Genomic DNA, 25,261 nt, shown 5'->3' on the forward strand with positions numbered 1-25,261 from the left:
GCAACAGGATTTCAGGTTAAAAAGAAAATTTCACAGAGCTTTCCAAGGAAACAGAAGCTGATGCTACCTCAACAGCTTCAGCCACCCCTTGCCAAGTTCTGCTCTGGCACAAACAGGTCTGTTCCATCTGCTGTGTATTTCTAGCTCTCCAAATTGGTGTTCTGTCCATGTGATCCATTCTCTGTGACAGAAAACTTCATGGGCCATTTCTAGCAGCTCACTCTGTCTCTGTGTCCCTGGCTCTGCAGACTGTAAAGGGTTTTCTGCCAGCACAGCCCATCAGGGCAGGCAGCTGTACAGCTCCTCCTGGAACCCCCTAAAAATGTCCCTGGGTCACTTTAAAATGTACAGCCCCAGGTGGAACAGCATCTCCAGCACCTGAAGAAACTGTGATTTGCAAGATGCTTGCTTCCTCCAGGGCACTGTGCTTAGATACTGAGGATGGGAATTAATCCTTTCCAAAATAGTACCCAGTTTCACTTTGTTTTAATTTTGTGCCCTGGCCACTGTTACAGTTAAGAATAGCAGTAACTGCTGCTATTGAGGCTGTTTTACCCACACACACTTCTTTACAGAAAGGCAAACTTTCACAGAACTCTTCTTGAAAAAGAAATGTTCTAGTGAAAGAAGACCGGAGGCACTGGATGACATTTTCTTTAAATTGTCCAATTAAAACCAAAGTGTCCAAGAGCTAATAATCAAAGCAGATGTTAGCTCAAAATCTAAACCAATTATTTTTAAAATCTGCTCTTGATGGACTTATGCTAATGAACTATTTTATTATCATGAGAAATTGTAGCTTGTGCTGTGGTTTTAACTGTCTAATTACAGAGATAACACTTGTTTTGTGTGCCCATGATAAGCACAGACTTTAAATTCACTCAGCAAATAGTGGCATGACAGGAATTGGCCAGGACTCTGCATCTGCAGCTCTACAGAAGGCAAAAACCAGGAGCTCTCAACATCTGAAGAAGCATTCAGAGCTTCTCTGTGTCCTCTCTCCATGGGGGATTAATGAGCATTTCTTTTGTGGTTGTCCCTGTGTAGACCCCTAGAAAAGCTGCCTTGACTGTGCCTAGAGCTGGTGGCTGGAGGTTTTGGGACTAACTAATATTTAAGATATTTATTTATTTGTCTATGCCTGGCTTTACTGCTCCAGAGAGGGAGAGAACACTGGAGGTGGTATCCCTGAGATGCTGAGGAGCAGACTGTGGTGCTGTTATATTGGCCTTTGATTTCCAAACAGGGATCTCATTAAATGCTTTTAAAAGTCCTTGAGAAGAGAGCAGATCCTCATAACAACCCCGAGGCAAGGGGAAATCTCTGCCCAGGAGGGACAGGTCAGGGTCAGTTTGGAGCTTTCTTCACAAGCCCTCTGGCTTTCTGCCCACATGCCCATGAAAAACAAAATTTGGGTTTTCCTTTTATTCTGCCAACATTACTGCAGCTACTTTAGCCAAAGGCAAGAGAAGAGAACCTCTCTTTTCCTCTGTAGAATTTGCTCTTTTTTATTTTAATTTTTCTCAGCCTGAATCATACTTTGCACAAAAATGAAAACTACAGTGCGAGGACCCACAAGAGCAAGGGTTTCCAGAAATCAGGCACCAATCCCATCTGCCACCACATCTATGAGATACCTGGAAACTTCTCTGACCTCATATTAATACAACATCCATAAACAGAAAAGTTTTAAGACTTTTCCCAAAACCACATGAGCAAAGCTGTGTGTGTTGCCTTCAGCAGGGTCTGGCTTTATCAGATGCCTTCACTGCAGGAATCCAAAACTCTGTTTATGCTCAGTCACAGCCGCTAAAGGTCCAGCACTTGCCCTGTGACTCCCTCCATGCCCCCCAGCCCCAGAAGGATGTGTCTGGTTGATCAGTGGGATGTGAGCAGTGCTTGTTTCTGTCCCACAAGTCCCATGTGACACTGGAGCCCAGATGTGTGGCTCCTGGAAGGATGCTGGGGATCCCACTGGATGTGGATTAGAGGAGCACATCTGGCTGGGGGTGATGAGGCCCTCACCAGCTCTCTCCTAATTGCAAACAGCTCTAGTGGAGCTGCACCCACTGACCAGCAGCCAATGGAGACCTGTGTTCACAAAACCACTTACCTGCACTCTGCTTCAAAAGGGCTGAATTGGACACAATCCCCACTGGAATAAGCCTTTATTCAGAGTACAGAGGCAAATTCTGCTGCCTGTGTTGCTCTCCTGCCTACATCAGCTGCCCAGCCTGAGAAAATTGCCAAGCTATCATCAAGATATTTTTCAAGTGACTCTGACTGCTGGATAAGTGTGGAGGTCATGGGGCTGTTTTCTCCCTCCTTCTTCTAAAATCCATTTTCATACAGATCAATATCTGTGAAGACTGAAGGAGAAAACAGGCTTTGGGAATCAAACCTTTTCTGCTTGGAAGCAGGGCAAGAACAAGAGGCTCTGCAGCAGTGCTGTATTTAGGAGCAGGATTTATCACTGCGAGCCAAGGTTGGCTTCTCTTTCATTCTTCAGCTGGAACCTTCCTTTCAGTGACTCTCATTTCTTCCTTGTACAGCAAGAGGGTGAATGCTGAATAAAGATCAGCACCTGGCACATCCATTCACTGACTGTTTAAAAGAATTGTCTCTTTGCACAGCACAGGACTGAGCTTTCATCCCATTCATTGGTACTGGAGGTTCCTGGGTACAGAAAATCTTGGAAACTGAAAAAAATTGAAAAGTTCCTTGCTTGTTTTTTTGTTTTTGCAGGTCCTCTTTCACCTGGGATAATTGAGGTGCAGCTCTGAGATTCAACCACTTTGGTCAAAATTCCCATTTTGAAGGCAACGTGGTGAAAAGCCTATTTAAGATTTACTCCTACACAACCCCATAATGTGGCAGAGAATATTCTCACATGCTGCTGAACTCTGTGTTGGTGATACTGGGGTTTTTTGTGCCTCCTCTGAGCTCAGCCTCAGCCACTGGACAGCAGCAGGAGACTTCCCCCTGTCCCTCTGTGTCCCAAAGGCTTCTGGTGAGCACACAGGTGGCTCTGTCAAACAATTTGGGATGCTGTGGGGAAATGGGATTCCTGAGGAGCTCATATTCCTGCAGAACTAGTGGTGTTTGTCCCACATTTGCTACACTCCAGCCCATGGAAGCAGCTTTGTTTTGCATTTTGTGTTCCACCACCTCACACACTTTAAAGCTGCAGAAATTTGATTTGCGAACAATCTGCCTTTATTCCCCTCTCAGCCACCCCATTTCTCTATCAAACACCCTCCCTATCAATATCCATCACAGAGCACCTCCTTCAAAGGCCAACTTCAGCCTCCCAGCCCTCTCTTCATTAGGAAAGGATGAAGTAAATCAGCTCCTCAGCTGGTCCCAAAGGCTTCCAGGCTGCGGTGGAAGATGAATTGCACCATTGCCTTTTATGAGGAATGCAGAGTAATCATAGCAGGGCTTTACAAAGGGCCATACATCTTCCCAGAGCCGTGTGTCCATTAGCTAAATAGCTCTGCTCCACACAGGACAGCCTGCAATTGTGCAAGATGGGGAGAAATAATGCAGTTATCCCTCCAGCTGAAACACACCTGAACCTGTGTGGGAGCTCCTTCCTTTCTCACGGGACAAACCTTTGGATGTGGATGAGGGGAGCACAGTCTCTGTCACCTGCAGGTGAAAGGACTCAGAGTCAGCTTAGCAGCACTGGGTTAGCAAATATCCCAAATTAAACACGGCAGGAGCCGTCGACTCTGGAAATAAAGCTCCTGCACCCTCTGCTGGGGAGAGGCTCGTGTCTGCACAGCCCGATGTCCTGCTTGGATGCTGCTTTTTCACAGGAGTTTTATCTAAAAGTCCTTATTTTACCATGGAAATAGTCGCAGGGATGTGGCTGAGATGGGGAAAACAAGACAGGATCTCCACCCACCCCAGCCCTTCCTGCCATGCTGAACAAGAAGCCTGCAGACCTCAGATGAGAAGGAAGCCTTGAATAATATATTCAATGCTATCAATAAATCATGTAATAAAACCTAAATAATGTTTCTTCTCCTCCCATCCTGAGCTTGAAGAGCAAGAGGCCAGAAAACATTAATATTCCTGTCTCTGGTTCTTCCCACACAGTAGGATCAGAATACTCCATTCCTTTCAAGAAAACATGTTTTTCCCCATTTAGGAACCCAGTTTGACTGAATGCCTTTATTTTTCCTAACAGCGTTGTTTCCACTCTGAAAAAACCAAGGGCGAGACATCCTAAGGGAGATTTGTTAAATCAGAGAAGACCCCAAATTTTTCTGCTTTCTCCCCTTATTTAGGAGAAATCAAATCCAGATGCTTTTAGCTACCGAGGTGGGTCGGGGCACAGCCTGTGTGTATGCCCAGTTCTGGGAGCAATCTCCTCCCCAGAAAAAACAGCTCCAGGACTGTGATGCTTCCCTGGAAATCCTCACTGTGCTTTTCCGGTTGGTGCTTAGCTGTGATCAGGAATGTGTTTTCCTGCACTCCTGCAGGAGTTCAGGTGGACCAGGGAGGGGAGGAGGGTGCTCCTTCCATCGAGGTGATGCTGAGCAGCCGCGGGCGGGTTTCCAGCTCAGCAGCAAGTTCGCTCTGCCCTCTAGGGTCCGGTCCGTGGAGGGCTGGTGGTGGTGGTGGGGTTTGGAAGGAGGAATTGTGGTGGTGGGTTTTGAAAGGAGGAATTGTGGTGGTGGGGTTTGGTTTTGGAAGGAGGAATTGTGGTGGTGGGTTTTGGAAGGAGGAATTGTGGCGGTGGGGTTTGGAAGGAGGAATTGTGGTGGTGGGGTTTGGTTTTGGAAGGAGGAATTGTGGTGGTGTGCTTTGGAAGGAGGAATTGTGGTGGTGGGTTTTGGAAGGAGGAATTGTGGCGGTGGGGTTTGGAAGGAGGAATTGTGGTGGTGGGCTTTGGAAGGAGGAATTGTGGTGGTGGGTTTTGGAAGGAGGAATTGTGGCGGTGGGGTTTGGAAGGAGGAATTGTGGTGGTGGGTTTTGGTTTTGGAAGGAGGGATTGTGGTGGTGGGTTTTGGTTTTGGAAGGAGGAATTGTGGTGGTGGGCTTTGGAAGGAGGAATTGTGGCTGTGGGTTTTGGAAGGAGGAATTGTGGCAGTGGGCTTTGGAAGGAGGAATTGTGGCGGTGGGCTTTGGAAGGAGGAATTGTGGCGGTGGGGTTTGGAAGGAGGAATTGTGGCAGTGGGCTTTGGAAGGAGGAATTGTGGTGGTGGGTTTTGGTTTTGGAAGGAGGAATTGTGGCTGTGGGTTTTGGTTTTGGAAGGAGGAATTGTGGTGGTGGGTTTTGGAAGGAGGAATTGTGGTGGTGGGTTTTGGAAGGAGGAATTGTGGTGGTGGGTTTTGGAAGGAGGAATTGTGGTGGTGGGGTTTGGAAGGAGGAATTGTGGTGATGGGCTTTGGAAGGAGGAATTGTGGTGGTGGGCTTTGGAAGGAGGAATTGTGGTGGTGGGTTTTGGAAGGAGGAATTGTGGTGGTGGGTGTTGGAAGGAGGAATTGTGGTGATGGGCTTTGGAAGGAGGAATTGTGGTGGTGGGCTTTGGAAGGAGGAATTGGGGTGGTGGGTTTTGGTTTTGGAAGGAGGAATTGTGGTGATGGGCTTTGGAAGGAGGAATTGGGGTGGTGGGTTTTGGTTTTGGAAGGAGGAATTGTGGTGGTGGGGTTTGGAAGGAGGAATTGTGGTGGTGGGTTTTGGAAGGAGGAATTGTGGCGGTGGGTTTTGGAAGGAGGAATTGTGGCGGTGGGTTTTGGAAGGAGGAATTGTGGTGGTGGGTTTTGGTTTTGGAAGGAGGAATTGTGGTGGTGGGTTTTGGAAAGAGGAATTGTGGTGGTGGGTTTTGGTTTTGGAAGGAGGAATTGTGGTGGTGGGTTTTGGTTAGGCTGTTTGGAGTTCTGTATTTCAGTGGTTCCTCCCTGTTTCCCCTGCTCGAAGGGTCAGGTGCTGCCCAGGCATGTTCCCCTCTTTGTCCACCTCTCCTACCCCTGGCCTGTCCCTGGAAGCTTTGGTCAGCTGTCCATCTCTCCCCTGACCCTGCCCTGTGTTATAGACAAATCCCTGTCCATCTGTCCTGGGACCAATCTTTTGTGCTCAAAAAAGAACTGAGCAGAAAGCTACAAAAAATAAAGATATTCCAGTATAACAAAACCCTCATACCAGTGCTGAGTAGCGACAGAGGGAGAAAAAGAAACAGCAAGGATTTCCACTGATTTTGGGTACTAGAAAGTTGGGGAGATAAAGTGTGTCAGTGCATCTTAAAACATTTGTTCAATAAATCATTGAGAAATGTGTAATTTATAGGTCTGGTGATGGGGGAATTTCTGGGGATGGCTCAACTGAAGCTAAGAAATCTCTGAAATCCAGAGTGGAAAGAGGAGCTCAGGGACATTTGTTTGCTTTATTTAACAACCATGGTGTTAAGAGTAATCTTACCAGCTTTTTAGGTGTGTCCAAAATCTCCTCTCTTCATCTCTGACTCGTCTCATGCTAACAGTTCTTCAAGGGCAAAGAGATAAAAAAATTTGCTCATGAGTTTTGTATGAAAAGTCTCATGTTCCATTATTCACTGAATCACTTATTCATGCCAAATTACATAATCCTTTAAAGTGTGTCCCATGCCCTCTTCCTTCCACTTCAGTTTGTCTGCCTTTCTCTCTCACTATGTATTATTAAGTTCCTTATATAAAGAGAGTGACCACCTTGCTGGAATTGGTTTCTCTTTCCAGAAAGACACTTTATGCCCCAAACCACCATTAAGTTACTATTGATGGAAACAGGGTTTCATCAGGAAACAGGAAACAGCTGCCAAGAAAGCAATAAGGGTAAATTACACCCCAGAGCAGAGCTGGAGTAGCATTTAATGGACCAGAGAGATTTCATTCACTGTTCTGCCACTGAGTTATTGCACAGCTTCTTAAAGGAAAAGGTTTCTGCCCACCCAGAGCTCGAAATCAAAATGCTGGAATCAGGTGATATCAGCAGCAAAAGTTGGGTTTTTTACCTTGGACTGAGAAGAGACAGCGTTGGGTGTCTTGAACACAGTGCCCAAAAGCAGGACTGAGGTTTTACAAATTGCATCTTAATCTTGCAACACTTGCTTATTCCTCTAGTAAGGAAGAAATGTTCCTTTAATTTTCAAGGAGAGTAAATGTTTAATTAGTCAGCAAGGAAAAAAAAAAACACACCAAAAAAAACCAAAACAAAACCAGACTGGGATTCTGCTTAGGAACAGAAGAATTTTTGGCAATGAGTTCCTCCTGCAGAACTTCAGACTGCATGTGCAATCCCAAATAACTGGGCTATTTTGGGAAAACCACTTTTACTTAAATTCTGAAATTTAAGAGGCAGGGGGGTGTGAACTTGCAGGGGATCATGACTGAGTTATTGAAGGTTGTTATCACAGCCCCCTGGGACCCTGCTCCTGGCATCCTGATGGGCCAAGAGCTAAACAGCACTGAGGGCAAAGAGTTCAGATAAAATCAGTTCCCCTTGAGGAGCTTTATCTGTGAGAAGACCAGGTAGGTGTGTTCCTATGATAGCAACTGCTCTCCTAAGGGATATAAATAGTTTGTTTTTATATAAATTTTTATCTAAGACTCCAATATTTACTTCTGATGCAGGGAAAGGGCCTTGCTGATTTTTCCAGACTATCAGGAGGCCAATACCCAAGGAAAAGCAATGCCTCCTCCTGCTGGTCTCCTCTCTTGGCTTGGCAGACGTGTGAGAAAAGGCTGCAGGCCTGCTTGGCAGCTCTGCTCTGGCACAGCAGGTGCCACGTCTGGCCCCAGCAGCATCCCTGTGGGATGCAGCAGGACAGGGCTTGGATGCAGCTCCTAATCCTGTGCAGACACTGGGGAACGTGCCTCAGCAAAGTGAGGATTCTCCTGTTTATCTCACTGGTGTGAAACCTAATGAGATAAAACATGATGGTGTTACTGAATGTGCTGTATCCATTGGGAAATGCTCACACCTGGAGTTCTCCAGCAGCTCTGGGGAGGATGGAGCTGCTGCAGGCTCTGGCACAGGCAGGGGCTGCTGTGCATCCTGCCAAGCCTCTCTCACTGCCTTGCCCAAATGACTGGCAGGCTTTGCAAAACCCAGACCCTGCATCATCCACATTCTCATGCTACATCTTTCTGGAAAGAAAACATACCAGCATGGAGGAAGGGATTTTACTTTTTCTTTTACAAAATGGAGCTGCTGTTTCTCCAAACAAGATCACTACAGGAAATAGTGTCCGTCAATCCACTTCACTCCTTGACAGTGCTCTAAAATCCAGCTTGCCTAATTTAGGATTGGATTTGCCTGGTAAGCAAAGTAACTCACGGGCAACTCCCTTGCCAGTTCTTGGCTCTGAGCCCACATCGATGCCACCAACCTCCATTTTAACAGGAGCTGGCACAGGGGGTGAAAAGCTTCAGTAACCATCTTTTATCTGTCAGGATGTGGTTGATGTTGAACCTTAAGAGATTCAATATTGTTAAAGGACTCTGAAGGGGCAGTGTCCTTGTAACTAAGGGCATTTGAGATTTATGAGCTTGATTTTATGCATCAGGAAGAAAAATATATTCTAACATCGGAAATAAAAATGTGTGGAGGTTTAACGTCAGGAAGTCAGGTCCCCATTTCTCTTCTCTTCATCAGCCATTAAATACATCCCCAAAGTACCAAGAAATCCCCAGAAATAAAGAAACAAAGAGAACAGAAGAAGTGCAAAGAAAAATAAATGTGTATTTCATCTCATGAAGGTTAAATCTCTGGTATTTTTACTGAATGCAAATTTTCCATTCTGATGCTTCGAGGCTTAAATTAATGATTGTGATTATTTAATTTTTCCTCCATTTCCCTTCCGGCTGCAACCGTCGCTGTTGGTTTTCACACCACACATAAAGAGTTTTGCAGCTGCCACAGTCATTCCTGTGAAGGTACAAGCTGACCCACGCTCAGTGCTTCAGTGTGAAAGTCTGGGCTACGTTGCTTTTCCACGGTGCTCATGTAAAACCATGTATGACTGTGTCTGTCGGCTTCTAGCCAGTCCCTTAGGAAAAATACAGGTCATTCCCTTGGCACCTGTCCCTATAAAATGTACATTGCACAAAGTCATGGTTGAAATGTACAGAGGAAATTACACATTCACCAACAGGAAAAAAAAAAAAAAAAAGAAAAAGAAAAACAAAAAAGAGAGAAAAGAAAATCCGATCGCTATTTTACAAGAGAAAAGTGTGTCTCATTCCATACATACAAAACGTTTTCAAATTGTACATAAGTACCAAAGGCATTATGAGAGATTCTTTGGAGATGAAACGAAAGTGCAAGAAAGCCAAGGCAACAGAGCAAATGAAAGGAAGCAAAGCAGCAGCTGTCTTTGCTTTCTAAAGGACAACCAAACTTCCCGGCTGGGCCCAGCCCCGGAGCTTCCCGCAGGGGGGACGCGGTCCCACGCCCACCCCGGTGGGAAATTCACCCCTCAGCTCTCAGTGCCAGGACAGAAACACCAACCACGGCCAGCCCAGGCAAGGCCAAATGAGCCAGACATTGTAGGAGTGTCAAGGAATCTCAGGGAATTGGGAACACGCTCCGGCAGTGGATGTACCCTCTGCTCAGTAACCTGCTTAGGGCTGAAGCAGCTCTCACAGCTGAGAGCTTTGGACCCAGAGAGGAACTTCAGGCCAATGCAAAAAAATTGATTGCTATTTATTGGAGGCATCTGGCAGTATTAAACCAGAAAAGTTAGCTCTTCATGCCTTTGTTTGTTTAGGTTAAACACTGAAGGGTAAGCTCTAGCCAATAGAAATCTTGTATCTGTGAAAACATTGGCAAAGTTCAAACCTAGAGGATGGTTCATTTGGTGAGGCTGGTGAAATCTCTGCATAGGGGCTATTGGAATCTGTGGGCTGACCTGCTTGAAAAATCAGATTTATTGGTTATCATATGGTCCTTTCTTCCATAACTCTAAGATCAAAGATGGGCTTTTAATGTTTCTTTTCTTAAATATCTCTTACCTAGGGTTTTTTTTAAAGGTAAGACCCATGGAGCACTGGGGTCCTCTGCTTGGGCAGTGGGTTTGTGGGAGACCCTGGCACTGCCCCCAGGCAGCACCACTGCTGTGGGACAACCTGGCACAGCACATAAAGACTTCGCCCTTGGATCTCCAAAGGCACAGGACAACTGCTTGGCCACACATTTTAGGAATGGGCTTTTTGGACTTCAAGTTGGCACTGGCCACTCTATTACATTTGTTTGTTTGAAAGGTAGCCAAAGAAATTATCACTCAGAGAACTGCATTGCTCTGCTGCATGGCCTGTGCTGCCTTCAGAAGTGGGATTTCTCCTTGGGGTGGCAGTCACACACCAATCCCCCCTGCAAATCTTCCTTTTTGAACTAAACTAATTACTGAAAAAGTAATTTGGTTTTATTTTACCCACTGTCTCACCTCCAAAACAGAATTTTTCTTCCCCCTGTGCATCTCAGATGCAGCTTTATCTGCTTTGATAAAGAACACGTGTGCACACGTGTTCATACCCACATGCACATACAGCCACACGTGGGTGCATGTACCTGAACCACATGCACACGTTTCTGCAGCCAAAGTTGTGTTGTCCTTTTATCTTGCAGCTTATGACAAAGATAAACTGTGAGCTTCACTCAATCTGTACAGAATTTACAGTTCAGATGAATAGCAATGAAGAATATATAGGAATACAGTAGCTGTTAAGTATTTATGGGCTGTGTGTGTTCATTTTGTTCAGGTTTTTTTTTAAATTAACATCACAGAGGCAATCTCGTGTTTTAGCTTCCTGATAAAAATCTGTTTAAAGAAGCATTCAAATGCAGTGAATTTGTTAACAAAACAGGATGTTTTTTCCCTTTTCCCAGTTATGTTGAGTCACATCACAAACCAGGCAGTGACACTTTGGTGTCCATTCAATGCACATATGTTGATTACATGTAGAGATACCTATCAGCACGTGGCATGTAATGTGCAATCTGTGTGCAGTACATGTGGAATATGTGCCCAAGTGACACCAAGCAAGATAAATTTCATAAATACAGTGTCTATATTGGAGAAACAGGAATACAGTTTCAGTGTGTGGAGTGTTGTTGCTGTATAAGAACAGTGGCACCCACCTATATGAATTACTGATAAAAGAATAAAACATTTATAAGAATAATTTACTGACTCTCCTAAAGCATTTGATACACCACGCAGCAACTGCAACTATGTTTGAAATCTGCTCTTGATTTAAAATAACAAAATCTCTGTCATTTATCAACTATATCTTGTTTTGCCTTGGTGTTCCTGAAAGTCTCAGGTACTCTACACTGTGCGTGAATTTTTTGAGAAAAAGTGAAGAAACTTGAAATTTTAAGGGTTTGGGGGGAAGGCAGAGTAACCAACAAAGAAAGGTCTCCATCCTGCCTGCTGACAGGAGCATGGGGTGACTCCAGCTCCAGGGAAGATGCTGGACCAGTGTGAATAACCAGGCAGGACAGAAAAGACCTGTCCCCAGCCTTGATGACTTGCCCTCAGGTTCTCAGCAAGGCTGAACACGGTGTCTGTGGAGATGCTGAAGAACTGAGACCTCCACATCCACATCTGTGATCAATCCTTTTCATGAGCATCACTGCATATGGAAAACACCGGGGTCATGGCCACTGTGTTGGTCAAGGGTAAGGGATTACTGTGAAATGTTGCTTCTGCTTTGATGGGAGGTGCCCATGGCATGTTAAATTAAGGAGGTATTTTCCCATTGTGGCTTGCAAGGCTTGTGCTGACCTTTTCTTGTGTGGAGTGGGAAGGAGAAAGCATCTCCTCACGTCCACAGTCATCAGTGTCAAATGGAGCTGGAATTCCAGCAGAGGCTTTGCTGGCAGCGTGACATTCAGCCTTGTTTTGGGGTCAGAACCATCCAAACTGGAGGTTCTGGCATGGCTTCTACCTGAAATCATTAACCCTGCCCTAAAATTATAGGCATAGCTGCATGTGAAATCCAGCCTGAGCTTGGCACTGAGCTTTGGAAAGCTTTGTGGTGATCTCAGGTTTCTCAGAACCAGGCAAGCAGATGCTGCTTGAACAATTCACCTGCAGCTGTATTTACAGGAATCAGGAGAGGGCAAAATGCTTCCAGGCTCACTGGCAGCTTTGGAAACAGCACAGCTTGGACCAGCTGCTTTCCACGACCAAGCTGGGGCCTGGCATGCACAGCCACATTTGTGGGTTGCCAAAAGAGGACGAGGGTCTTGAAAACAGCTCTTGCTTCAGGGAGCAAAAATATCTACACTGGTGGAGCCTGTGAGCTCTTCTCTGAGATGTTCACCTGGACAAGAAAACCTGAGCCAGACCCTTATCCCTGTTTCACTTCAATCAGCTAAAGCCACAGGGACAAATCCTCATAGGGCACAGAGAGACAACACAGACCCCATCCCTGTATGGAAAAGCTCCAGCAGAACAAGCCAGGGATGTGCTGAGGCCACGGTGGCTCAATGAGGAAGCAAATAAATTGCCAATAAAAAGCAGAACTGTCATGCTAACAAAACACAAAGGCTCTCTGGTGCATCTGGTGATGCCAGGCCAAGTCTCAGAGCAGAGTTCTGGCATTACAGCTTCCCTGGTAAATGGTCTGGGCATGGAAGAGGAGGATATGGGGATCAAACTAGGTCATGGCAGCAGTGCCAAGAGACATGAGAGACTGCAAACACCAGCAAGGTGGGCAAACCCTGGAGGCCCCATGACAGCCTGGTATTGCAGTGGCAGAACACTGGCAAAATATTTCTGGAGATGAAAATGTAGCTCAGTGGCACTCTGTAAGGAGAGTGAGAGATGCTTCCATGAGTAATGGTTATGGCACAGCTGCAGGGTGCCTGAGACAACCAAGGCTGGAGAGGAGGGTGGGTGAACTCCCAAAGAGTGGTTCCCAAGGTCTGGAAGTCACATTCCCCCCTCGGGCTGTCACAGCCTCGGGCTGTGCTGCAGGCACAACAGCACATGGCACCCCAGGGCTGGACGCAGGTGAGAGAATCCTATGGGAATTAAACCAGACACATGGCAGGTCCCACACATGTGGGTTCAAATGGCATCTTTGAAACGAAGACCAGGCCTCCATCCTTGGCACTGCCTGCTCCTCCAAACCCACAGATGCTCTTTTTCAAAGGCATCCTGATGGAAAGGAGGTTGTGACACACAGCCAACACAATCCGTATTTTTTTTCCTCCCCATTTACACGTTTGAAGGAACCACAGGTACAAACATGGTTTTCCTACCCCGTAGTCACAAGCAGTAGAAATGGAGTCTGTGCATGCCGCATCAGAGGGATGGAGGGATGACCAGCTGCAGCATGAAAGACACTTGGTACATCAGTGTTACCTACAGAAGCACCGCAGCACCCTGAGAGGTGCCTCAGGGCAGGGCTGCCTCTCACCCCAGAGTGATGCTTTTGGCAATGTCACCTTGTCAGGTACTACAGCAATCTGGGAGTGCAGATACAGCTGGAGCATATTGCTGTCTACTCATCTCAGGCTGCATGCAGTAGCAGGCAAAATTGAGAGTACAGTCAGTGAGATAGTCCAGAAAGCACATTCATAAGTTAAAAAGGACCCCGCTCCTACCTAAATTCAAAGCGTGATTAATAGTGTATCAAAAGTGTGTGATCCCTCTCCCTCTAGACACTAAGGTAAGGCAAGCAGTATTGTGTCACTGGGGCATCAAACACTAAGTTATACTAAAGAAGATTCCTATGCAGTGTTATTATCCATATTATTAAAAACCCACCCTATTGTAAAAAAAACAAACAGTGATCCCACACCCCTGCTCTGAGCAGGTTTTGCTCTGTGAGGCAGAAAAGTCGGGGTGTTTATGTGCTAAAAGCAAGGATTTGCTTTTACACCTCTGAGCAGCAGTGACCCCGTGGGGCTCGGAGGGGCTGCTGCCCTCAGCCCTCCCCACAGCCTTCTCCTCAATGCTACCTGCAGCTGAAGGAGCTTTTGTATCTGATTTCCTTGTTTCTGGCTCAGGGAAAGGAAGCTGATGAGAACAGAAGAGGCTGATCTGTGATGGAGAGAGGATGGAGAGGATGCAGACGTGCAGCTGTGGGTTGGGAAGAAAGGGCTGGAGGCTCAGGGCTCGCTCACCCTGAGCGTTCACATGATGGAGAAGCAGAATCCTTATCCTGCTCCTGGGCTTTTTAACATTCCAAATAAAATACTCAATGCTAAGGGTCTTTGTTTGGGACAACTTTAGGTAAAATCCTCAGGAATTTCAGTTTCTCTTTTAATACTTAAATTTTAGTCTTAACAATGATGTTGCTGTGACCACGGTGGTCTGAGGATATCAGGAAAATGAGGTTTCCACTAGGTCCCTCTTGGGAAAAGTATGAGTGAAGGTGTTTTTCTTTTCATTTGGGCAATTATCTGGAAGGGGAGCATTTGTATCTGAGGTGATGCTCTGGCTTCTCAGGTAGATTATACAAACTTTTTCTAAAAATTTACATAATTTAAAATTTTAAAAATCAATAAAAATGTAAAAATATACCTATTTATCCATAAGTAGCAATGACCCTGCAAAGTTTATTTAGACCTATTAAGCAGCATTTGAAACAAAATGCATTTTTAGAAAATCTGATCTATCACATAGTGTATGTAAAGAAATAGAATGGCTTTCTGAGCTGGATGAGAGGTTTGGTTTTGGTAAGCTCCTTGACATTTTTTGCTTTAAGAATTGTTATTAAGAAAAATGGGTCAACAAGGAAATTCACATACAAAATCTGCACTTGAGTAACATTGAAGTCCCTTCCCAAATATTGGGAAATTTGACTTGTGGCTGTTCCTCTGTCTCAGGGTCACATTATGAAAGGCTACCTTGCAACATCTCCAGCCACATCTCCTGTTCTGAGAACTCCTCTGACCACCTGAACTCACACTTGGACCTGAAGGACCCAAAAACTTATTGTGGGTTCCTGTCCCAGCCCCAGGCGTTGCTCTATCCTGTGGGTGGGCCAACTGCAGGATTTCTTTCCACACCTAGACCCAGATATTGGGGGAAAAAATGCCCAGAAGTTTCTTGGAGCCCAGAGCTCAGCCTCCAGGTCCTGGCTTCACGTTCAGCACAGACACACCTGGGGCCAGGCTCTGGGCACAGAACCGACTGTGGGCATGGGCAGCCCTGGAGCAGGTCAAGATGGTCTGCTGGAAATTTGGCCTTCACATCTTCAGCTCTCTTTCAACTCCTCTGTCCACACTTGGCGTTGCCTAGAACTTCTTTCTGTCCTCCAAAAAATATAGAATAAGATTTGGGAGGAAGAGGGGAGCAAAGAGCAGCCCAAGAGAGGCTCAGCAGAGGGACAAACTTTGCCTGTCTACCCTTTTAAAGGTCCTTCTCATCAGGACTGCCTAATCAACAACCCCAAACTGGTTTATTTTCTTGTACACTGGTGGTTAAGACTTCTTATGGGAGATTGCCATAAGAATGGTGGTACAGACACAGGGGAGCTGAGCAATTAGAAGAGAAGAGTTTTAGAGAATATTGGACTATGACTTAGGAGAAGAATGAAATTATTCATGTCAATAAGCAACAAGCAGGACCTGTCGTTGTTTATGCAGGGTTAAATAATTTCATGGAAATTATGAGCGTTATTTGTAGCTAATTCTAGTGTAAATTAACTCCAAAATCTATGGGATTTTGCCTGGATAAATCAGAAATGATGATTTATGGCATGGATGTGCATGGAGGTGTGTCAGAATTTCTTTGATATGAAGCCACAGAAAATTGTATCTCATACCTTCAAAAAAATTCTATGTGAAATGTGTATAAAAACAGTTTTCTGCAATCACTGATTACAGGACAAATCCAACAACTTTTCAAGATACAAGCCAAAAGATCTCAATTTTTCCTTCAGCAACCCCTGAAGATGAGCTTCAAGGTTCCTTTCCACCCAAACCGTTCTGTGGTTCAGTGAATAGAGGATTCTGTGATTCTGTTACTAAAGACCAGGCATGTACCTGTGCTGCAATAGGACTGCACGACATCATCCTTATCCTCATCCTCATCTGGCATTCCTGCCTCTGTATCATACCCTCTGTGCCAAATCTCCAGCAGGCCTTGAAAAGCATTTGCAAACAAATAAGAGAATAAATCTTTGTTATCTCTGACTTGGACAAAATCTGCAGCGAGCAGCTGACTGAAGCACTGTTGATTTTTGCCTCACCAAATGCAATTTCCATTCTTGTGGTCGGTAGAAAGCCCAGGCCACTACATTTGATTTAGGACTTGCTGACACTTCTTGTTCTAGCAGAAAGGATCTCATTTTGGAACACACTAGAGGCAAATCTGCACGATTTACAGCCATTTGGCATTCAAAGCTGTCTCTGTGTGGAAGTCAAGGGCATCGCTGCGTTAACTCTGCACAAAGAAATCCGGAGCCAGAAGGAGTTTTGGAGCACAAACAGAGAGGAAAAAACTGCAGAAGTTAACAAAAACATGGCTCAAGAGGGGAAAGAAAGGAACTAGCATGGCTGGAAGCCCAGTTTCTCCCTAAGAACAATGTTTTCCCCTTCTGAATGGTGAGAAATGGCAGGAAAGGTTGTGCAATACTTCCTCCTTCCTCATTCCTGTGTGCTGGCCCTGGGCACCAGCAAAAGGATGGTTTTATTCACTGTCTGCAAGTGTCAGACTGCACCCACATCTTCCCTAAGGCCAAAATTATCCTGGGTCTCCCCTGGTTGTTCTGTTTGGTCAAGCAAACAGGCAGAGAGAAAAAGGCTGTGAGTCTCCCTTCACCCCAAGCAAATCAATGTTCAGCCTCTCAAAGGCCACACCGAAATGAAGTTGTCACCTAAAAATCCTTAACGGGCTGTTGATATGACACAGGGGAAATGTGGAAAGACAGGGTTTGAAATCACAGCAGAAAACACATGTGGGATTTGGGCTGGGCATGCACAGCAAGGTTCAGAGCCACCATGGTGTCCCAGCCCTGGAAACAGACCCCAAACCAAACTTCGCCTGATCCACCCCTTTGCAAATAAAACCCCCACCAACTTATCCATGTGAAGGATCCCTTTCTGGCTTTGTTTTGATCCCAACAGGAACTCTGAGCATCACTTTTCCCCTCGCCTTCCCCCAGCTGAAGGAGCTGCTGAGGTTCCTGGAAATGACATGATGACCTTTCCAAGAGGAAGTGCTTCCACAACAACGAAACGGGGCAGACTGGGATTGGCACAACTCGCGGGCAAGCACGGGCAAGAGGCTTCTGAAAGACCATGAAGAAACAAAGCAGCGCCTCTTAACTCAGCTTGAGGGATCCAAGCAAACCAAAGGATGTCCCGAGAATGTGGGGGTGAGATTCTTGGCAGGGCAGAAGAAGAAAGGAAAGATTTTCACGGGCATAGTATGTGCAAAAGTGTTCAGGCACAATGCAAACTGTAAGAAAAGTGCCCACTCTGACCAACAGGGCTTCCAGAGGATGGAGCTCAGCACTTAACTCGCAGCAAGGCAGGGACCACAGCATCCTGCACGTCCACCCTCTCCCTTTGCCTGGTGGCTGTGCCTCCCCAAGAGGGCTGTTGGCCACCAGAATGGCTTGGGATCATGGCAGCCCTCCAGAGGGGTTGCCTTTGGTTTGTCTTTGCTTTCAAAGCACCCTCAGGTCCCTGGTCAGCAGAAGGAGAAATAATTAAATATAATACATGGTTTAAAATATAAAATTCCATCCCTGTAATGTCTGTCCTCCTTCTCTGTCTCATTTCTCTGCCCTCTTGATTGTCCCTCTTCTTGCACTCAAGCTCTTATTTCTGAGTTTTTCCTAAGATGGGATCATTTCCAAACTGCTCTGGTTCCGAGCAGTACCCCAGCAAGTCCCACTTAAGGCCACGACTTCTGCTCGTGCAAATATCCCAGCCAACATCCCTCTCCTCCAGGGATTTTCCATGTATTATATTGGAATTATGTCACCTTCCTGATAGCTAATGAGGAGTAACAACCCCTCATTATTACACGTGCCCTGAAACCTAAGCCAGAAACAGAAACATGTTCTGTCTGTGACTCCACAACCCCTAAAGGTGCGACCACCTCCTGCCATGACACAGCAATTCCCACCTAACACTTGTCAGCCACCAGTTAATGTGATCTACAAAAGCCCTGGCTGGGTGATTTATTCCTGCCCCGCGCTTCTGAAGATTCCCAAGAAATGCAAATTGCCTACTCTGCGCCATGGAAGTTTCACCTAATGATCTTAGAAAGAGTATGAAAGAAATCTGGACTTCACGGCTCCAGTTCGCTCATCACCGTGACCTCTTCCACAAATGCAGGCTCGGACCTGCCCGTTCCCCCCCCAGAGTAAGCTGCAAGAAAGTATCTGCCAGCTAAGGGTGTCCTAGAAAGAGGAAAACCTTAGCTGTCGATCTCCTTGAGAAGTTCCACAGGCGGACAGCTGGAGCGGGCAGCTGCCAGCGCTCGGACGGGGCTCGGCAGCTGCGGGGAGGCTTCACTGCCGGGGGGTTGACCAGCCCATGTCACTGAAGGGTCCCTCGCCCGTGGCCGACCTCGGGGGGGGACCGCAGGGCGTGCAGAGGTCAGAGTCGGTGTCTGACTCCCCTTCTGCAATGTAGGGTCTGATTTTGGCCACGGCTGCATAGCAACCGTTGTTAAGGATGTCCAAGTTCTCTTTGGACTGGGAGATGCTAAAGCCGCTGAAAGAGCGCTCCAGCTCCTCGTGGTCCACCGAGGGGATGGAGATGGACGTGTCGCTGTCTCTCATGGCACTCTCGTGGTGTTTGGTTGCAACGTCTTCGTTCCTCAGGTACTCGGCGCTGGCGCGGTGCCCGCCGCTGTAGGCGGACAGGGAGCGCTCGTGGGAGGGCGGCGGCGGGATCCGCACCAGCGAGCCGGGGTCCCCCACGGGAGAGGAGCCGTGGCTCTGCCGCTGGCACGACGTGGAGGGCGGGCACGCGTTGCTGGGGGCCGGCGGGGCGGAGAAGTTCTTCTGGCCCATGGAGCTGGTGGAGCGGATGATCTTGATGATGCAGCCGTTCTTGTCGATGTGCTCCCTGCTGTCTTCGGGGCTGTGGTAGGGAGGGGCTGGGTCTGGCTCCTTGGACCCAAAGTAAGCCTCTGTCTCCGTTGGTGGGATGCCCATGCGCTGCATGTAAATGTTCACCAGGAAGTCCAGCTTCTTCTCCATGGACTGGACCTGCAAAAACACCATAGTTCCAGCAATACACGCAGGCTGAAGCACATTGACATCCTGAGTATGAGCAGCTTCCATTGAGGCACAAGTGTGGGCTGGGCTTCGTAGATAACCCCTGCCTACAGACCCACAGCATCTCCTACTTTTAGTGAATATTTAATTATTCTGTTCTGAAGGTATTAATTCTCCAACTTTTAACAGTTTCCCTCGTTACAGGATTTTCCTTATGCTCCTCTAATCTTTATGGCAGGCACCAAGTTCTAGAAAAGCTGGAGCACACTTGCTTCTTCCAGCTCCTTCCTGCACTTTGCACTTTTCTGGGCTCAGACGGCCATCAGGATTTCTTAGCCTTACGCCCTAGGAAGATTTTAAATCTCAGTAAGGCCAGCAGCTCCAGCAGCCAGGTTCAGGGACTCATTTGAAACATGTCCAACGTGGTGGCAAAGAAACCAAAGTACTGTTTTCAAAAATAATGCAGGCTTTTGACAAACTCACCAAACTAGACTCAAAGTGCCTGGTTTGAAAGCAGCACTTAGGCTTCCAAGGCATTTAGTGCCCTTTCATAACATCCACCTTGCTTCTTTTTCTGGGCTCTCACTTTTTTTTTTTTTCACTAAAAGGCAATGTTCCACTGAGAGAAAAAGCCAAGGAAAAACCAACACAATGCATGCAACACCCTCTGGGTAGAACCCCTTCCTGACCCAAGATACCTGTTTTTCAACTTTTCCAAGCCTGCCCATCATGCTGGGGTCTTCAGGCAGCTCTCCTTCTGCGGGCCCCTTGGTCCGGTCCTTGTCGGTCATGGAGGATCCTCTCCCAACGATCTGGTCAACTCTACCGGGATCAGAAAATCCCCCCGCCCCCGGAAAAGGACCTGGAGTCAGTTGGAGGCAGCAGGTGAGGAGGGCACTGCTTGTTGTGCCTCCACGGGACAAAGCAACAGCCTCTCTCTCCCAACTAACACTCCAAATTACTCACAGACACGCAGTGGCACTGAAGTGTTAATTCAGATGCAAAATTCAGAGCGGTATTAGCAGAGTTTGAAATTATCCATTTCTGTTTATACAGATAAAACCTGGCACATTATGCACAGTAAATTTACCCACTGCAAAGAATTTCTTTAACTGGCTTTCTTCCAAATCGATTAACTTCTTATTTGCACTGAGAAATTATTATTTTGGGGGAAGATCAAGTTTTCTGTCTAGCAAATATCAGTGGGATCTTTTTCAGTCTTTGCAGCAGTTTCCTCTCCTCAATGCAAATGTCCATGTGTAATTCTCATGTCCATGAAAATGAGCTGCTTGTTCTAAGATCCAGACAAACAGGTGCAGTGATAACTGTTTTAGTGGAATTACATCAAGGCTGAATTTGGCCAGAACTCACCAAACATTTCCAAATTGTTTTCATCTCAATGCAGTTCTCACTTGTACTGTTAGATGTTTTTTATTAACAGGGCTCCCAGCTGGGAGAAGCAGAGGAGGCTCCTGCCAAATCAGCTGGGAAGGGTTACCAGGCACATAATTTGGTACTGACTTCTTTACACACATCACATTTGCACTTCCTTATTTCCAGTATGCAAACACCTGGGTTGATTAACAGCTCCATATGCAGAGGAAGGAGGAGGGCAAAACCTGGAAGATGGAACTTAATTTTATTAGAGGCATCAAATATAAATTTCTGGAGAGTAAACACTGGAGCTTCTTGATCCCTCCAGTCTGGGGAGCAATTCATTTTTGGAATAACTTCTTAATGGCAGCCAGGTTTACAGATTAATTCTGTGCTGGGCAAACTTTACTCTTGCATAATGCACCAAACGTAAGGGTGGCAGGGGGAAAGAAGGGTTAATTAATCTGACTGAAACCAAGTTGAGGTATCTTGAGCGAAAACTCAAAATGCTTCTTACGCAGTTCTGCCGTGTGGGCCATGGGTCCATGCACCAGGAGGAGGAAAAGGAAGGAGCTGAACACAGACAGACAGGGGAAAATGAACAAACAGAAACCAAGGAAAGGAATGAGATGCGAGGCTATTTCCAACACAAGAGCCATCTGTTTTCTTCACATTGGACAGGGACTTCATACGGACGTTGGCTGTTGACACTGAGGGACAGGTACCAGTGGGAATGGACCAGCGTGGCTCCCTTAGCTTATATTAGAGCAACAGCACTTCACAGCACCAGATCTGGCTCAAAGAGATGAAGTGGATGAGCACATCACACCAAAGACAGAAAATATAAGCCAACAATCGTTTCAGAGTTTAGCTTTGATCCCAGAAGCTACTTGATTTGGGCAGGGATGTGACAGAATTCTGTTCTGCTTTAAAAGCCGTGTTTGATCCTTTGCTTAGCAATATAAGCACAGGAGTACAAGGAGCACCAAGTGCTGGAATTACAAGGGTGAGGAATATGCATGCCTTATTTCTCTCTTGTAATGGGAGAAGGAAATCACTGACATTTACAGGAACTCCCCACGAGGGATGCAATTACTGACAGGACATACAGCACAAGAAATCCTAGGACAATGTTGTTACCATGAAAGCAAAGAGCTGTTAAATTGGATACCTCGGGCTACCTTGGTGGGGAATCACAAGTCAAGGCGTGGTACAGCCACTGTATGAACTCCTCTCCTGTATGCACAAGCAAGTAGACTGGTAAAACAATGAACATGAGTTTAAAGAGGCCCAAAGTCTAAATGTTATTGAATATTGCAGAAGGCTGAGAACAATCAGGGTGCTTCGTCCTCCTGTCCCATCCAGTACCACACTGACACTGAAATGTGTCCACTAATGGAAATGAGATGTCCCTCAGCAGCTGTGGAGTAGAGCAGGGAGGCAGGACAGACTGTGACACAGAGAGGAGAACCCAACATTGCACTGTAATAACAGAGAGAGTCTTGTGTACCCTAATTCTAAACCTGCAGAAATTGAGGCAGGACTTCTGCTGTCTTTCATATTCGAAAAGAAGAGCTATCCAGTGAGTGAACCTCACATGGCCCATTTCAGGGGCCAGCTGGCACTTCACAGATGGAGGGATCACCGAGAAGAGCACTAAGTTGTGTTCACCTTTGAGGACACGAATTGCCTTTAGACCTGCTGGGATTTAGGAGCAGGGCTGAAGCCCTTCACAGAGCTCACCCCAAAAGCACTCAGAAGCCCTTTGTCATTATGGAACTGACACAGCTCCTGCTTGATTCATTCCCTTTCTGTCTATACCTGAACGCAGTCCTGACTCCTGGGGAGGTTGTCTTCCACAGCTCTGAGGAAGCAGAGCCACATCTCTCCTTGGAAGCAGGGCAGCACCAAGGATGGTGCAGAGGGACAGCTCTGGGCCTCTGGCTTCAGTGCAGAGTGGGGAGAGAAGGGGAACTAAGTCCTTTTCTCTTTTTGGGAGAAACCAGTCTCAAGGTCTCCATCCCTTTGCTTCCCATGGCACAAGCTGGAGCACAGGAGAGTGCTCCTACCCTCAGCAAAGCACAGAGATTTCATTTGTATCTGATACAAGAGAAAAAAAGGAAATTCCTTATGCGCTCCCAACCCACCTGCACCTAGCTGGGGACCATCAAGAGCAGGAGCTCCTTTTAGCCATTACAAGACTTTGAGATTTTGTCCAAACTGGGCAACAAAGTTCAGAAGATGAAGAAGAAGGAACATATTCCACTTTAGCAAGCAGAAGGGGATAATTTATGTTCTTACTGCATGACAAAGGACCAAGAATCTTCTGAGGTGCCCATCCCACTTCCACACTACAGCCCATGGGGAGATTTGTGTCTCCTCAATACTTATTTTTGCTGTGCCAAATGCACGTGTGCAGGGAAGAATTCAGCTGAAGCAGTGGAAGAGCCAGCCCCATGCTCTTCCTTTCCTGGCAGAAGAGGACTCAGAGATTTCTGGGGATGCACGACAAACTGTGCCATCTGCTGTCCTTGGTCGGCTCTGCTGGGCCTCAGTTTGGGAGGGAGAGAGAAGAGGGGATTGCTCTTTAAAGTGGACTTTACTGTCTTTCCTTCTTTCTAATGACACAAAAAAAAAGTATATTCTTGCATCAGCCACAGTGCAGGTTTTCTCATGCTTCATTATGCTTCATGCTAACAGTGCATGCAGAGAGGTGTAATATATCACCCTCGGGCCAGAAGCAGACATCAAAAGGCTCAAATGAGATAAAAATGAAGTGTTTGGGAATAGATAGTCAAGTCTTTTCTTTTTTTGTTTCTTTATATCTTATAAATTTTTGTAAACAATCCAGGCATTGAAGCCAAACCCCCTTCATCCATGTCACAGGACTGGCCACTTACCCCTTCATTTGGCAATAAAACTTGCTCTGGACAGATTTTGTTGTTGTTGTCTAAAAACTACAGCTGAAATTGCACCTATTTCTAATCAGGCTAAATCAGTTTTAAAGTTAACTTTCAAGTTTCCACATGAAAATCTTGCTTTTAGTGAAGGCTTGTTGGACATATCATCTTAAAAGTTAAATACAACAAAATCCCTTTGAATATGTATTTTTATTTTTAAATATAAATGCTTCTGCAGATAACAAAGTTATTTCATTTTCAAAGACTTTTTTTGGCAGGGAGGAGGAATGGGAAAAATACTTTTCTGAAAGCATGTTTTTTCAAGCATAAAGCTTTGGGCTTCTAGAAAATTCTATTTTTTTAGTATTTGAGCTAGCTGAGTGGGAAAAGGTAAGCTTTCAATATTCCTTTTACTTACATCTCTCTAGTGAAGATTACTCAGAGCAGCTTAAATAAAAATCAAGAGATTTGTCACATATTAGCTCTTAGGGAGGCAAATATATTTAGGAAAAAAAATATTTGAAGCTAAGCTTACTGCATTTAAAAACCACCAACTATTTCTGCATGGAAAATGACTTTCTGGCAAATAATTATACCTGCCTTGGCTATCAATATTGGGTGGTCTCAGCGCAAGGAGAAAATGCAGCCCAACTCATGGCCTTGCTGCCCACACCTCAAAATGCCCTAAAATGGGAATTTTTGTGGAAAAATATTCCTCATTGCATGAGTTTCAGATACGGTTTTACTGAGGGACAGAACTTAATGAAAACTATCTCACTGTGTGACTGAGGGCTGGGTTTGACTCCTGCTCCTTTTGCTTGGAAAATCAGGATATTTTATTATTTTTTGGAATATGAGTCCCACAGTTGTAGTATTTTAACACAATTTTTTCCTCCATGAGTGGCAGCAGGAAGAAATAGAGACCACTGTGTTCATCAGCTACAAAACACTTCATTCTTACTTTGCTCACTGAAATAATCTCACTTCATTGTCCAAAGAGCTGCAGAGGCTCCTTTGCCTGTGTGTGGACAGTGTCATCCTTTAGGAAGTGGATTGTTCACTTTTTATTGGCTTTGTGGGTAAATATTCCACCTTTTACGTCTGAAGACAGCCAGATAAAATATGAGATCTTTTCAAAAGATATAATTTAGCTTTCTAACACCTCGAAGAAGACTGAAAACAGGAAATAGGCTCGCTGAAGGAACTGATGGTTATTGATGACTGAATGAACATCCCCTTTTTTATTCCCCTCTGGCTTGAAGGCAAATCAGAGCACACCCAGAGCAGCAAACCCTTGTGAGTCACGATTCAGCAGGCTGCACTGCTAAGTGAGAAATGCCGTCATATAACTGGCATGAAGGGGGTTTGACATTAAGCAAATGAAAAAAATTCCGTAGAAAGCGGCATTTTGGTGAATCCTAACCTAGGCGAGTATTGGGGAGACTCTTTGGAAGAATACATGGGTCCTTTGGTTGGATACTTCTTATGCCGGGGAGTTGAAGGGGGTGGGGGACCCACAATCATATCTATCCTGGCAAAGTAAATAAGAAAAAAGACACCAGCAAAATGCATAATGAAGCAACAGGCAGAGAAAAGTTGGTCAGAGAAAAGTCGCAGAAAGAAACAACTGACAAACAGAATGAAAGGGAGAGAAAGAGAGAGAATTTGAAAATATACTCCGCTGGAAACAGAGGGCTCTCTCCTACCACCTGGTTGTTGGTGAAAAACCAGTCTTACCCACCTCAGGGTAAGATTTGGAGATTTAGGCACCACTGCAACATCATCAGGAGTTCCCCCCTCCC

The 25,261-nt window shown here is 45.9% G+C and overlaps 1 protein-coding gene across 1 annotated transcript in view; it reads right to left on the minus strand.

Moving 5' to 3' along the window:
* Positions 1-8,708: 8,708 nt before the first annotated feature.
* The window catches only part of KCNQ2 (potassium voltage-gated channel subfamily Q member 2), a 73,784-nt gene continuing 57,231 nt past the window's right edge, over positions 8,709-25,261 (minus strand). The window contains exons 15-17 of the mRNA XM_063404329.1: positions 24,883-24,990; positions 19,884-20,007; positions 8,709-19,176 (exon numbers count right to left, since the gene is read on the minus strand). Coding sequence (XP_063260399.1) covers positions 18,472-19,176; positions 19,884-20,007; positions 24,883-24,990 — 937 coding nt within the window. The 3' untranslated portion in view covers positions 8,709-18,471. The remainder of the gene's footprint in view (positions 19,177-19,883; positions 20,008-24,882; positions 24,991-25,261) is intronic.

This window comes from Prinia subflava, chromosome 8, assembly GCF_021018805.1.
Source record: "Prinia subflava isolate CZ2003 ecotype Zambia chromosome 8, Cam_Psub_1.2, whole genome shotgun sequence".
Lineage (NCBI taxonomy): Eukaryota > Metazoa > Chordata > Aves > Passeriformes > Cisticolidae > Prinia > Prinia subflava.